The 16,046-nt window shown below is 36.9% G+C and overlaps 1 protein-coding gene across 3 annotated transcripts in view; it reads right to left on the reverse strand.

Moving 5' to 3' along the window:
* Positions 1-1,988: 1,988 nt before the first annotated feature.
* The window catches only part of LOC128241757 (latrophilin-like protein 1), a 51,642-nt gene continuing 37,584 nt past the window's right edge, over positions 1,989-16,046 (reverse strand). For all 3 annotated transcript variants that reach the window (XM_052958830.1, XM_052958828.1, XM_052958827.1), the window contains 13 exons: positions 12,728-12,873; positions 11,721-11,870; positions 11,051-11,145; positions 10,245-10,501; positions 9,788-9,960; positions 8,967-9,116; positions 8,340-8,464; positions 7,535-7,661; positions 6,104-6,239; positions 4,940-5,009; positions 4,603-4,802; positions 3,587-3,714; positions 1,989-3,336 (listed from right to left, as the gene is read on the reverse strand). In XM_052958830.1, the coding sequence (XP_052814790.1) occupies positions 3,160-3,336; positions 3,587-3,714; positions 4,603-4,802; positions 4,940-5,009; positions 6,104-6,239; positions 7,535-7,661; positions 8,340-8,464; positions 8,967-9,116; positions 9,788-9,960; positions 10,245-10,501; positions 11,051-11,145; positions 11,721-11,870; positions 12,728-12,873 (1,934 nt within the window). In that variant the 3' untranslated portion in view covers positions 1,989-3,159. The remainder of the gene's footprint in view (positions 3,337-3,586; positions 3,715-4,602; positions 4,803-4,939; positions 5,010-6,103; positions 6,240-7,534; positions 7,662-8,339; positions 8,465-8,966; positions 9,117-9,787; positions 9,961-10,244; positions 10,502-11,050; positions 11,146-11,720; positions 11,871-12,727; positions 12,874-16,046) is intronic.

Consider the following 16,046-nt stretch of genomic DNA (forward strand, 5'->3'; position numbering starts at 1 on the left):
ATTGATTGATTGATTGATTGATTGATTGATTGATTGATTGATTGATTGATTGATTGATTCATTCATTCATTCATTCATTCATTCATTCATTCATTCATTCATTCATTCAATGATTAATGGCGGTGTACTTTATTGGAAACGTTACTTCAGTGTAAATTATTTATGGCGGTCGACTACATTGGAAACGTCAGTGTAGATAATTTTTGACGGTGTGCTATTATTGGAAACTTAAGTTTGAATGATTTTTGGTGATGGACTATATTTGAAACCTGCAACATTTATCCAGACGCCAACACTAATTTGAAATGTTTCATTTACTCAAGACAATCGAAAAAAGACGCTATGTTTGTTATAATATAACGATTATAAACCCAATATGGAATAAAATATGGAAACATATAGCGTCACCAGGTGACCACTCCTGGACAAATGGCGTTGCGTCATTAATGATGGAGGTGTGATCTCGGTATCGTTTGAAAAGTCAACAGTGGCTGATGACTTATATATGAACTTCGTGATCCAACAATGTTATACCGTTATTGCAGTTTGTATGACTGAGCGTGTAATGACATATTCTTTACACGTTTGCACTGCCGATAAAAGCTTGTAATTTTATTTAAGTTTTTTTCTCTACGTACCAAACCCTTCTAAGCGACATCAAAATAATCTAGGGGTTACCTAACATCCAAATTTTACATAAATATGCATCATATACCTAAAGATATAAATCAAAAGTACACAATATCGCTTAGCGCATTCTCTTTCCATGAAAGCTACAGGATGTTATAGGATAACATTTCAGTAATACTTTCTTACTTATCCTGTTAATAGAACGACCCGACTGTAACCGGAAACTTTTTTTTCAAATTACTTCACAATAACGCGGGAAAGAATCAACAACTTGAAATCGCTTTTAAACGTAAAATTTGGACACTTTTTGCAACAATACGTTTAAAATACAATAACTTAACACCTGAAGTTGATTTATATTTATGGGACCTGCTAACGCAATACAAACAATATCAAGATCAATAGTTTTCATATATATTGTCATGCGATGAATTGCGATCCGAACATATCTGAAGATGTTGCGTTCATCGATTGATAAACGGAATTGCCGAAAGGCATTTAAAGAATGGAAGTTGAGGTGTGAATATGTGGGACTGAACTAGACTAGAACGGTCTATTATTGTGCAAGTGTCATGCTACGTGCATTGAATTCATTTCAGGGAAGGGACATCGCCTATCAACATTTTGTATAAAATGGGAAGAGTTGTACCTGGCCTTACTCTTCTTTGAAAGGCGCAATACGTTTCCAAACTAAAAACGTCTATTAATGTGTACATATGAATGGCGCACATTATAGGTGGTGCCAATTCTAATGCATTATTATGCTTGGACTTTAATGATTGATACACCAACAAGTTTATGGTTCGTGTTTATAGATGGGTGCATATTCTAATGCATTATTAAGCTTGGAATTTAATAATTAAAACACCGACAAGTCTATGGTTCGTGTTTATAAATTGGTGCCAACTCTTATGCAGTATTTTGCTTGGACATTAATGATTGAAACACCAACAAGTCTATAGTTCGTGTTTATAGGTTGGTGCCAACTCAAATGCACTATTATGCTTGGACTTTTATGATTGAAACACCAACAAGTCAACGGTTCGTGTAGAGATAGAAAATGACAGTGATATTTTGAAGTTTTTTTTTAACTTTAAAAACCTTTGACCAATTATCTAATAATTGATCTATTTTGTTTATAAAAGATGATATCTATTAAATCTATACACACATCGTATGTTTTTCTTTTGTTTTGATCACTAAAGTTAAACAAGATAAACATCATAATTCATTAAAAGTTAAAAAAAAATGTCCATCACTTTATTTATATTAAAATATCATATTGTGCACCATTTAATATGTGGATTGTAAAATGTTCTTATACTTTGCCTGAGAGACAAGTAGACAAGAAGGTCATAAACAAGCATTCCTTTTTATTACCAAAATAAGTGCATTTAAGGTTCATAAAGTTACGTGGTCAATAATATTAACATATACATGTACAAAAAACTAAATATCAACTCCAAAAACTGATATTAAAAAATAAAATTAAATTTGTGACTAACAATTTGTGTTATGGCAGCAAACGTAGATCCGGGACTGCAATAAGTGTATATGATGTAATAAACAATATACAAAAATAGATTTCATTCCAATTTTCTATATAAGCAAAGTTGAAATGTACAAAACAGTTCCAACCGCAAACATATAGTATAGACCACACAGTGCAGTATACAATCGAGTATAAGGAATGTCTGACAATGAGAATACACATGCATATCAGTATTTATGCAAAAAGCTACAGAAACAAGCTCAGTAGCAAACAGTTTAAACATAAACCCGGTTTAGTGGCACTGGGCAAACGCCAAGCTGTATCAACTTCTTTTTGACTATTTGACAGCGGCAAAAAGGAATTCCCTAACATTTTGAACCCGGATGGGCCTTCTTTAATACGAGATTAGAAGCTTGTAATAAACACAAAGAATTTCTTCTTCTCAAATTAGTATGTATAAAACCCCTTTTAAATTTACCCGGAACACCCGACAGGTACAGGGCAACATAATGAGTACAATGGAATTATGGCAAAGACTTATTGCATGCAATTCAGCTTATATCTCAGTCTTTATTGACGTTATGCCATAGTTTCAAGATTCGACCACAATGAAAATAAAACAAGCATCGAAACAAACAGCAACGCTCACCTGATTTTCCAATTGACCAAGAGGCAGAACTCAATATAAATCTTTGCGCATTGTCATTGGAAACATGAACTCATCGGACAAATATGTTAAAGGGTTGTAATTTATAGCTAGAATAAGTTTTAACATATAGTCAAGTTACATTTCAAAGAAATATTTTAAATGGCTCCAACGTATATTGCAAATGCACCAATAACGACAACAAAGATATGACAAAAAATAAAATGTTTTCGTGAAAACCAAAACCAGATGAGCTACAAATTCAAGAAATGTGCGTTATGTACAGTGATAGATGATTTATTCCAGGGGTGAATGTGGAGAGTTTTTTTAGCATTACACTAAGGAGGAGAGTGAACGCTTCAGCTTCTACCCATGAAATATGATCATAAGTCTAAATGTCACTTCTCTGGCGCCCCCCATTGGAGTAGCCTGTACTGTTTGAGCTTGGGCCCAAAGGCTCCGTACTTTTGGTGTCGGAGTTGGCACTCTTGCCTTTGTATCCTTCTGAACTTGTCGCAGACTTGTAAACGGATTTAGGACAGCATAACTTTCTCCAGGCATTACGAATCTGTAGAATAATATTCAACATTTAAAGAAAATAATTTGAGTTGCTTTATAAACTGCAATAACTCGAGGACGAGGGGCCCGACCTAAAACCTCGAGCTATCCGATGTTTTGAGCTTTATATGAATGTATGTATACATATCTGAACTACAACGGAACCATATATGTGAAGCTTTGGCAAACATTAAAATAAATCAATTGCATATGAAACCGTTTAAATCACTGTTGCCTAATACTGAAATACCCAAATGTACCTGCTTTTCCCTGAGAGTAAAGAACAAGAAGACGAAGAGTCCTTGGAAGGCGTTGAACAGCGCAAACAGATAGTGGAAGACAATCCTGGTGTCATCAACAGTCATGAAACCGAACACCCACGTCAGACCTGGAACGTGACGAGTCATATAACATATAGAAACATGTTGGAACAATGCAGCAATGAAGCGAATTATCACACAGCTTTGTTTCACCTCATTCGAACAAGTTTGTAACTTGATAAATATCAAAACCGTTTATAATATGCTCTCCGCGGCGCCTACGGTGAAATATAACTTTTCTTACTCACTTGCTGAAATATATTACGCTGTTACAATAAAAACATCAGTAATCCTCTCCATATATGAGTTTTGGTTTAAATACGACATATATCTGAAACCATGTATACCAAGTTCCTTTTGAATAGTTTGAACAGTTTTTTGCTATGGCCAATGTTAGGATGTCCACGCCGTAGCAATGGTGATAACATGGCTATTACAATAATTTGAAAGACAGTCCCTAAGTAGCTAACAACATTCTTAACTGATAAAGGAATTTAATTGCTTCAGAATTTGATATATCTTGGTTTTATAATATTAAAAAGATAATAATCGCAAGACGTCATTTTTTTTCTTCGTCTATCAAAAGGTTAAATAGGCACATGTTTTAGTTATATGACATATGGTGCCATGTGCTAAGTGTCATAGTTATCAAAAGCTCGGAGTTGCATCTACATATTTCTGTTACGATTTTGTAGTTATTGAAAATGCTAGTTTTATAGACATCAAACTAGTCAGGCACAACCAATGCCGAAAACGACAGAAATCAATACAGCCGGCTTATCTTTGAACGACATAGAGAACAGGTAAGTGCAAATAATGCAATAGTACATATGTAGTTAAGCAGCGATTTTGTTTTCTTTTTATTCCGACATACGTTCAATATTGGTGAAAAAACAAGTTACCCGAAAACACTCGTATTCTTTAGTCTAACTACAATCGCAAACTATAAGGTCTACCTAGAATGACAAATATGGAGACAGCAGCCTGAAAGTGCAAGAATGCCATCTTGCGTTCCGATTGGTTTGATATCATGGTATTCTTCTTTCGTCGAAACAAATTACACATGACCAACGTAAAGACGATGAGGTTTGCAAGAATAACGACCGCTATTGGAATAATAAATGCATACAGCAGTGGATCTCCTGACAACCAGCAACTGAAAATATCAATTGGTTCAAGTTTTAATAAAAGTGAAAGCGAGTTGTTGCATTTTTGAAGACATTTAAAGCTATAAATTGGATCTAGATATTAATAATATGCAGTTTCTGATAGATAAGTTTCATTTAAACTTACTATCCTTTTCCACCGTAGTACATATCATAATCGATAGCCAAAACTATAATAACAGGAATCAAGGGTATTCCTGAAAGAAAGAAAAAGCACATAAGAACATAAATTTCAACAACTTTAAAATAAATGAAACTGTCTCCTGCATTGCGTTAATGTGGCCGTGAGTCATCGTTAGCTGTTCTTGTTTAACCCTTTGTAAACCTGTTAATCGATTATATTTATCAAACACTTCTGGCTACATCACACACTAATCGAAAATTTACAGGGCTTATCATTTATTTATTCTGTGTTGTATTTGTTATGTTATGTAAATATATAGTGCGTTTTCATCGTTGTATTTACTGCGCAATATGGATATTGTGTATATTTATTTTGAATGCCACCATGTCAAAAGTCCTAGACACACTTTCGTTTACGACCAGTGGCTAGGTCTGCCCCTATATGGTTAGATATGTTAATAGACTTGCACATTTAATGTATAAACATATGCAAACAATATGTATTTATAAATCATTTATCTGTTATAATTCTAAGCATGCAAGCATCATAATATCTTGTTCCATTACGTAAAGTTCTTTTAATGGTTTTGTGATCAACTCAAGTCTGACTTATTCTATAATAATACAATTGTATACAGTTATTGCAATGTTAGATAACTTTTTATAACAAGTATTATTATTTTCTTTAGAGTATTGTTTAAACAATCATTGCGTGCCTTCTCCTTATCATGTATGTGTATGCACCATTGCAAATATTTGTAAATATTGTTTATCCTCATGGGACATATGGCTTAATGGATGTGAAATAAATCTTTTTCTTTATATTTCATCTTCAGAGGTTCAAAATAACTAAATGTCGATATTGTGGGCATGGAACTGTCAGTGAAACGGTTTGGTTTGAATTGAAACTACCAACTGATAAATACTACTCAATTATATCCATAATGACCGTTCCAAAGCGGTATTCCAAATATTTATCAGTAAAGCCATTTCGATGCGTCTGTTTGTGATGAATGGTCTCTCCTTTAGTGTCGTTTTGGTTCTTGCCTTGCGTCTTTTAACTGGGTTTATATTTTATCCTTATGCCTACTTGGCTTGTTACTTTGTTTCCATAGTTTTATAATATATACTACAATTGAAAACAATTGATACAAAAAAGAGTTCTTACCCCATGCCGGTATCATCGACTTGATCATGAATTTAGGAATGTATGTTCCTAATACTTTGACAAATCGCAGGTACTGCAAGATCCCCTCGACAAGCATCCACATGAATGATACGATGATAAAGTAATGAAGAAGTGCCTACAAAATATTGATTTTCGAATTAGTATATTCCTGTTTTAAACATTTCAAGTTTGTTGCAGTTTGTTAAGGTTGTAATTAAAGTTAATGGACAATTATTGCACTTGTAAGCACGATTCAACGCAAATGGTTGAGCTAATGCTAGTATTGGAAACCGGAGTACACAGAGGAAAAACCCACTAAATGATTTTTATTTTAATGTACTCGAATAAACATGTTTCTTAAGGCACCTGCAATCTGATTTGCATTACTTTCGATGGTCTTTCTCGCCCAAACACCAGTTCAAGGATGACATCCACCAAGCAACTAAGATATTTTTCACTTGGTGAAACATTTTCGTTAAAGACAAAGTTTTGACAATGTTGGTACTCCAAAAGTATGTTAAAAGAAATCAGGAAACTAAACTAAATAGAAAATACACATGGATGCAATTGTACTTTTGAGTTCACTAAGTTGAACATGTTATCCAATGTATGTTTTATGAACAAGACTCATGGTGTTCTTTACGAATAATTTGTGGAAAGTGTCAATTTATAAGAATAACCTATTTGAAAACATCACACTATCAAATCACTGTATAGAATAAAATGACGCTTTTGGGTTTAATGAAATTATATCATAATACATGTGTAAAAGTTGATCAAGAAGAAAAGGGCGCTATCAAATACGAACACGTGTTGCCATCCAGTAGGTTTCTAATGAATGTCTAAAACTTCAAAATAAACAAAACACATGTAAATTACAGCGCTAAACTATTGATCAAATGTGGTAAAATATAGAAGTAAAACTTTCTTTTTAATTAAGACAACATCAAACACGATAACGGGTTGCAAATCAAGACTTATATGTTATAATTCAACGTCTTCGAATTCATAGAAAACGCCAACGGCGCAATCTAAACGTATTTAAAAAGAGTAAAAATTTGCAACAACAAAGGAGCAGATTAAAAAAGTTAAACGAAATATTGGATGCAAATGGCGTAAATTTCATGCAAATTTTTGAAGCTGAAAAATCGAACAGTCAATATACAAACTTCTAAAATACTGATACCATAGCGTTCACTTGAATATATTGGTCTGGTAGTAAGGTTTCTATATCATGTAATGTATAGGGCTAGAAACGGGGCTCGGACCCACAGAGCAGCAATGTCTGTGTGGTTTTCAAAGATGACACCAGTAATGGTCTAGATTCTACCAAGGCAATCGACTCTACATTTAAGCATTTGTGTCTTCACAGTCGCGTTAAAACATATGAATATACTTACCTAAACGGAAGGTAAAATCTTTTATACTTACAGCCACAGCGATGCATCCACCACGCGACTCTGTCCGCTCCACACCAACAAGGAACAATATTGCGGAGCACAGCATTGACACACTCAAGTTAATCAAGACCTGTTGACCACGACCATTGCGCAAGTGCCTGTGAACATAGTTAAGAACGTCCAGGTGTTTTTAAAGAACATTATGGACGGACTCAAGTTCATTAGCAACTACTGACCACGACAAATGCGCACCTGCTAAAGCGTAGAGTGTGTTTTAACAAAATATTGCGGATCAAATCAGGGGCAAAACAATTGCTGACTGCGACAAACATTGCATACGTTTTTTATGAATAAGATTAGACATTTCAACTGCTGACTGCGACAATTGCCAATTGCGTACGTTGCGTTTTAATGAATAAGATTGTGGAGCACAACAGGGACATGACAATTGCTGACCGTGACAACGTCGGCAGTACATACGAAATATGATTTTAAAGCACATCATGGTACAGCGGACGGTGTTTGAAATGAACAAGGCTGCATATCACAACATCTTTCAACAACTGCTGATTGCAACTGTTCAAGTTGAATTTTATAAAAGGGACATTATTGTCGAACTTCATAATGGCATACAATAGGGCGCATTAAGTGGATCAGCACATTTGTGAGGAGGTCGTCAATTGTTATTATCAACTTATTGTTATGTCAGTAAACAGTACTTTTAAAAGGATTATTTTATCTATTTCTGACGATTTTTGTGCTCGAGAAATAAACAAAATTGATACACAATTTATATCATTTTATTTTCAATTCATGAAATGATTAAGTCGACTTACTTGAAAACAATGAACGTAAGGATGGTAAGCCCGAGGCCTATTATTGATATGCTGAGTCCAACTTTTGTGATAATTCCTAATGCAAGTTTGTCAGCCTCAGAAATTCCACTACCACCTTTAAGATCCTGAAAGGAAAATAAAGGTAACATGCAAGTCCCAGCTTCGTGCGGTCAAGATTCGAACTGGTTCCATTCTGATACAATTTCCACTCGTACATTGCCACAGAAAGAAATGGATATAATGAACCAATCAAACTACAGGGATTGGTTTAGGGCACCTTTTTGATCATGTACTGAGCCAGAGTATGAGACGCATGGCCCTTATCCTTTACTATTTAAAGGTGCACTCATACGCAGTACCACAATTTAAACAATTATTATAATTTACCGAAAATGATAACTAAATATCAAAAACAATAGTTCTTATTTATATTTCTACCCTAATAGACGATCGTTGATCACTGTAAGTATTTTAAGACCTATCATTAATTTAATATGTGTGCCTTTTCAGCTATTAAATAAACGGTAACAATATTTGTTTATCATTTAAAAATTATGTTGATGATATTGATATTGAGGAAATATATTATGTAAAATGAAAGCATGTACTAAAACTCAGTTGACTTACAATTAACACCGCAAAGTTTGTGAGATGGTTACACTTGCAGATGACAATATTGTCGACTGATGACGTCATAGTACACCCTTCAGTTTTCCAACCGCCTGCATCCTCGTTTGCAGAATAATCCCAGTAGGAGCAAACAAGGTGACTGTGGTCCTAAAGATAGAAGGTCATGCTTACTGGCTTTAATTATTAGAAATATATTCCTTTTTACATGCAAATTTGTCTTTTAAAGACTGTTATCATGTATTAAAGCAAATATTATCTTTAAAAGCCAATTCTGGTTCCATCATTTTTTATGAAAAATATCATTTCTAACCATTGGATATGTTTCTGTTAAAGGGTTTTACATGAAAGGGACAAGACTGTAAGATGATCCAAACATCAGACAAGAACACCATTTCCTCAAACCCAGCCTAGATTTGTCAATACGGGCTACTAGAAGCCCGATAAAACATCATTTGACACGATTAAAGGAATAAACGCAACACTCATGTTGCTGTCTCAGAGTGTTGTCGTTTGAAAATAGCAAATAATGGTCCCCCACTTTCAATCATATCTGTTTTCGAGTACATATAAATATGCTGTCGCTATTTTTAAACTTATTTGGATTTACATAGTAGACAAGACCAGTAAATTTCTAAAAAGGAAAAATGCATAAAAGCTGCGAAAGATACGCGTGTTGTAGGCGAGCTGAAACATCAGTATTTAAGATTAATCGCGTTGTACACAATGATGCTAATTGTATGTAAATTAGGACAAGTATCTTTTTTTCTTGCAATTGTATCATGTGTCTTGTCCCTTTTATATAAAGAGGTAAAACAAACCTCAAAAACATGAAACACCGACGTTACAGAATCATCCCCCAACTGTACAATGTTTCTGCCATTCTTTGTTAATCTGACTGCAGCAACTTTACTGTTGATTTTGAATCGATTTCCAGCAGTTGAAAATATGTCGGTCTTTGCATAAATGTGAAAGGTGAGTCTCGACGAACTTCCTGGAAAAAAACGGAAAAAAAAACATAATAACACAAATATGTATAAACAATATTTTCCCAATACAATTTCATAGAATCGAATCCTGTTTATGTTATTGCCTTTAACAATACTGTGGAACCTACAAGGATTAGCTCTAAAGCACAAAAATTTTCTATGTTATTTTTAAATACCAAATCTTAAAGAAAGATTTGTAAGACTAATGAAGTACCTATTTCTATATTTCTACCCTGAAATGGAAATACAAATATGTTATATGATACTTTTACGTAGAACAACTATTTACCTTTGACCAAATTTTCATCAAGGTAAATAGCTGCATCAACAGTCGGAACATCAACATCATCCGGATTTTTTATAGATGAAAGAGAGTCTTGTTCTATCATCTTAGCAGTCGTATTACTAAGATTTATTCCAATTACAAGGTCACCAAATCCATCTTGAACCCATATTTCGCTCGCAATAAAGTCTCGAATAAACTGCAAGGAGTCGCTGGTGGATAGTTGAACTTGATTCGTTAGGTCATCAACTGATAGAATAATCCTGAAAGAGGATAGGAACTTAAAATATTATATCTGTACCTTTATGAGATTTATTTCAATTACATTATCACCTAATCCATCTTGAACTTCTATCTCGCTCGTAATGAAGTCTCGAGTGAATTGCAAGGAGTCGTTGATGTCATGTTGGACCTGACCACATACAAATACCTTTCTCTTTCTCTTAGATGTGTGCAGTAAGGTGCATATTTCCGTATTTTATCCGTTTTTGGTATGGTTTCGTATGGTATATTGTTTTGTATTGTTTGTGTTTTTGTTGTCTTGTCGTGTTTAGTGTCGTGCTACCTGGTTATTGTCCTATATGCGTTACTGCCCGTCAATGTCCGAGTGCGTCAGAGCGTACAAACTGGTTATGTGTGTTGATCTATATTTTTGAGAGTAATTGATTGGTTGATAATACCCTATTCTCATTTTCCCGCTTCATTGAACACCTCGTTCTCAAATAAACAATCGTCTCCACACACCCACAACATATGTATATAACAAAATCTATATAATTTTATTTTCATTTATAAATACATTCACCTCGTACCTGTTCGCAGCGTTTGAAATCTTCTGGGCGCGGTCTATTGATTCAGGGCTGGTCCGAAGTATGTTGTTAGTAATACTAAAAACATAGTCCATCACCTGTCATATTCAAACCAGTATTAGTCCAAAAACAAATAGGGAAATTATTCCATATTTTTTATATGAATGAGTTTCATTTGCGTCTAGATTTTTGTATTAACCAAACAGCTGTTATGTATATATATTATATTTTTCGGTAAGGCTATTTTAAATAAAAACGAAATGTATACGGGTTCACACGTAAAATATGATCTTCACATGCATTCACAATCGGAATACGTCGGTCATTTTTCATCGAAAACAACCTCGGATGTTAAGCCTCATTGCCGGTACAACAGTAGAAATAGTTCGTAAAGTTTGAAATGATGGTATAAATTAATTGTAGTGTTCAAATGTGTGTTTTGCATATCTTAGTTTAAAGTGATTGCTAGTGAAGTATTTTATTGCATAAATAAGTAAAATTCCCAAGATCAACAGCGATTCCATTGTACATGCGTTTCTGTTTGTCTTTATGTTAAGTACATAAACGCTGATGAATGCAATATGTTTAAATCGACAGCGATTTTAAAATACCTCCAATTAGGGAAACTCTCAAAAACTTGGAATAAAAAAAGTTAATAAAAACAAAGTCTTACCTCCTCAGTATTTCCAAAATCAAAGTCCAGGTAATGGTAGAGAATATCAGCAGCGTATATGACATCTGCTTCCGTTAAGTTAAAAGCTGGGTCTGTCAAATTCACGGTAATATCCAAAATTTCCTTGAAGTTTTGTATATCAAATGTTGTCTGAAAAGCATTCAATTTATAGGTTTTTTTTAAGTAAATATCATCGTTTCAATGTATAACATTTGTAGGAGTTTTTAGTAAATGTTACTTTCTTTATGCAAACAATTTGACGAATTTTAAAATAAATTTTATCGCATCAATGTATACAATTTGAAGGAGATTGGAGTAAATATCATTGTCTTAATAAAGATAGGATTTTGAAGAAAATGTCATGACTTAATGCATGAAATATTTTGAAGTAAACATCATGTTTCAATGCATTCAAATTATCAGATTTTTAAACAATTAAGAAACAATAAACCGTTAAGCCAATTATACACAAAATTCTACACTGTAGACGAAAAAGGGGCGAACATCATTTCAGCCAGTAAGGGTTGATGAAAGGTTGTGATGGTTATCAGGTGTTGTTAACTAGTTGAAAAATCTCATTGTAGGGCACTATAAACCTAGGAGTGATTTTGAGATATTCGATGCTAGTGGACTGGTTAAACACTAGTACAAACATAACGTCACTGTAGAGCATTTTATGCCTCAGATATATTTTAAGATATTGGAGCTAACGGACTGGTAAAACACTTGTACTAAAATAACGTCACTGTCGAGCAATTTATATCTCAGAGAGATTTCAAGGAATTTGCGCTAGATAAACATTTAAACACATAAACAAAAATAACGTCGATGTAGGGCACTGTTTTCCTGAGACATATTTTTAAGCCCTTCCACATCTAGCGACCGGGCATATGTACAAATAACGTCGCAAAAGTGCAATTAATACCTAAGGTATTATGTGAGGTATTCTATGCTACTGGATTGGTGACACGATGTATAAAACAGTTACAGTGTTTGACATTTCATACCTCAGACATATTTTTAAGCTCTACAGTGCTATTGGACTGGTTATAAGCAGGAACAACTCCGCAACCATGGGCCAGTCTAATATTTTGCCACCTCGCTCCATCGTCATAATTCCCTCCACAATCGGCAGTAGCTAAGGCTTTGTTTTCTGAAAGAAAAAGAAGAACAGTTAGAAAAGCACAGACACCAGGTTGAAGAACGAAGGAGACTAAAATAAAGTTCTAGTTTTAAGTTTGGGTATGAAGAAGGAAATTTTATATCATTTCTTAAAATGTATTGTGTGAACATTCTTATACCTTAATAACATAGTAATTTTCTGAGGGCAACAATTTTTACTGTTACCCCCACTTTAATCCCACCGCACTGTTACCAACTGACGTCATAGCACGAATACGATTCCGGGTTTTTCTTTTACCGTTTTGTCCTAAGCCTCGATCGACAGTGTTGGCTCAAGACCAAAGTTATCTGCCCCCCCGTAGACCAGTGTTGGTTCACGACCACAGTTATCTGTCCCCGTATACCAGTGTTGTCTCATGACCACAGTTATCTGCGCCCTGTAGACCAGTGTTGGGTCACGACCACAGTTATCTGCACCCGTGGACCAGTGTTGGCTCAAGACCACAGTTATCTGCCCCCGTGGACCAGTGTTGGCTCAAGACCACAGTTATCTGCCCCCCGTAGACCACTGTCACTGTTGTCTCAAGACTATAGTTATCTGCCCCCCGTAGATCACTGTCACTGTTGTCTCAAGACTATAGTTATCTGCCCCTCGTAGACCACTGTCACTGTTGTCTCAAGACTATAGTTATCTGCCCCCCGTGGATCACTGTCACTGTTGTCTCAAGACTATAGTTATCTGCCCCCCGTAGATCACTGTCACTGTTGTCACAAGACTATAGTTATCTGCCCCTCGTAGATCACTGTCACTGTTGTCTCAAGACTATAGTTATCTGCCCCCCGTGGATCACTGTCACTGTTGTCTCAAGACTATAGTTATCTGCCCCCGTGGATCACTGTCACTGTTGTCTCAAGACTATAGTTATTTGCCCCCCGTGGATCACTGTCACTGTTGTCTCAAGACCACAGTTATCTGCCCCCGTGGACCAGTGTTCGCTCAAGACCACAGTTTTTTACCCCCCGTGGACCAGTGTTGGCTCAAGACCACAGTTTTTTACCCCCCGTGGACCAGTGTTGGCTCAAGACCACAGTTTTTTACCCCCCGTGGACCAATGTTGGCTCAAGACCACAGTTATCTGCCCCCCGTAAACCACTGTCACTGTTGTCTCAAGACCACAGATATCTGCCCCCCGTAGACCACTGTCACTGTTGTCTCAAGACTATAGTTATCTGCCCCCCGTGGATCACTATCACTGTTGTCTCAAGACTATAGTTATCTGCCCCCCGTGGACCAGTGTTGGCTCAAGACCACAGTTATCTGCCCCCGTGGACCAGTGTTGACTCAAGACCACAGTTATCTGCCCCCCGTAGACCACTGTCACTGTTGTCTCAAGACTATAGTTATCTGCCCCCCGTGGATCACTGTCACTGTTGTCTCAAGACTATAGTTATCTGCCCCCCGTAGACCACTGTCACTGTTGTCTCAAGACTATAGTTATCTGCCCCCCGTGGATCACTGTCACTGTTGTCTCAAGACTATAGTTATCTGCCCCCCGTAGATCACTGTCACTGTTGTCTCAAGACTATAGTTATCTGCCCCCCGTGGATAACTCTCACTGTTGTCTCAAGACCACAGTTATCTGCCCCCCGTGGATCACTCTCACTGTTGTCTCAAGACCACAGTTATCTGCCCCCCGTGGATCACTCTCACTGTTGTCTCAAGACCACAGTTATCTGCCCCCCGTGGATCACTGTCACTGTTGTCTCAAGACTATAATTATCTGCCCCCCGTGGATCACTGTCACTGTTGTCTCAAGACTATAGTTATCTGCCCCCCGTGGATCACTGTCATTGTTGTCTCAAGACTATAGTTATCTGACCCCCGTGGATCACAGTCACTGTTGTCTCAAGACTATAGTTAACTGCCCCCCGTGGATCACTGTCACTGTTGTCTCAACACTATAGTTATCTGCCCCCCGTAGATCACTGTCACTGTTGTCTCAAGACTATAGTTATCCGCCCACCGTAGATCACTGTCACTGTTGTCTCAAGACTATAGTTATCTGCCCCCCGTGGATCACTGTCACTGTTGTCTCAAGACTATAGTTATCTGCCCCACGTGGATCACTGTCACTGTTGGCTCAAGACTATAGTTATCTGCCCCCCGTAGACCACTGTCACTGTTGTCTCAAGACTATAGTTATCTGCCCCCCGTAGACCACTGTCACTGTTGTCTCAAGACTATAGTCATCTGCCCCCCGTAGATCACTGTCACTGTTGTCTCAAGACTATAGTCATCTGCCCCCCGTAGACCACTATCACTGTTGTCTCAAGACCACAGTTATCTGCCCCCCGTAGATCACTGTCACTGTTGTCTCAAGACTATAGTTATCTGCCCCCCGTAGACCACTGTCACTGTTGTCTCAAGACTATAGTTATCTGCCCCCCGTAGACCACTGTCACTGTTGTCTCAAGACTATAGTTATCTGCCCCCCGTAGATCACTGTCACTGTTGTCTCAAGACTATAGTCATCTGCCCCCCGTAGACCACTATCACTGTTGTCTCAAGACCACAGTTATCTGCCCCCCGTAGATCACTGTCACTGTTGTCTCAAGACTACAGTTATCTGCCCCCCGTGGATCACAGTCACTGTTGTCTCAAGACTATAGTTATCTGCCCCCCGTAGATCACTGTCACTGTTGTCTCAAGACCACAGTTATCTGCCCCCCGTAGATCACTGTCACTGTTGTCTCAAGACTATAGTTATCTGCCCCCCGTAGATCACTGTCACTGTTGTCTCAAGACTATAGTTATCTGCCCCCCGTAGACCACTGTCACTGTTGTCTCAAGACTATAGTTATCTGCCCCCGTGGACCACTGTCACTGTTGTCTCAAGACTATAGTTATCTGCCCCCCGTGGACCACTGTCACTGTTGTCTCAAGACTATAGTTATCTAACCCCCGTAGACCACTGTCACTGTTGTCTCAAGACCACAGTTATCTGCCCCCCGTGGATCACTGTCACTGTTGTCTCAAGACCACAGTTATCTGCCCCCAGTAGACCACTGTCACTGTTGTCTCAAGACTACAGTTATCTGCCCCCCGTGGATCACTGTCACTGTTGTCTCAAGACTACAGTTATCTGCCCCCCGTGGATCACTGTCACTGTTGTCTCAAGACTATAGTTATCTGCCCCCCGTGGA

This window comes from Mya arenaria, chromosome 7 (genome assembly GCF_026914265.1).
Source record: "Mya arenaria isolate MELC-2E11 chromosome 7, ASM2691426v1".
In the NCBI taxonomy this organism is placed as follows: domain Eukaryota; kingdom Metazoa; phylum Mollusca; class Bivalvia; order Myida; family Myidae; genus Mya; species Mya arenaria.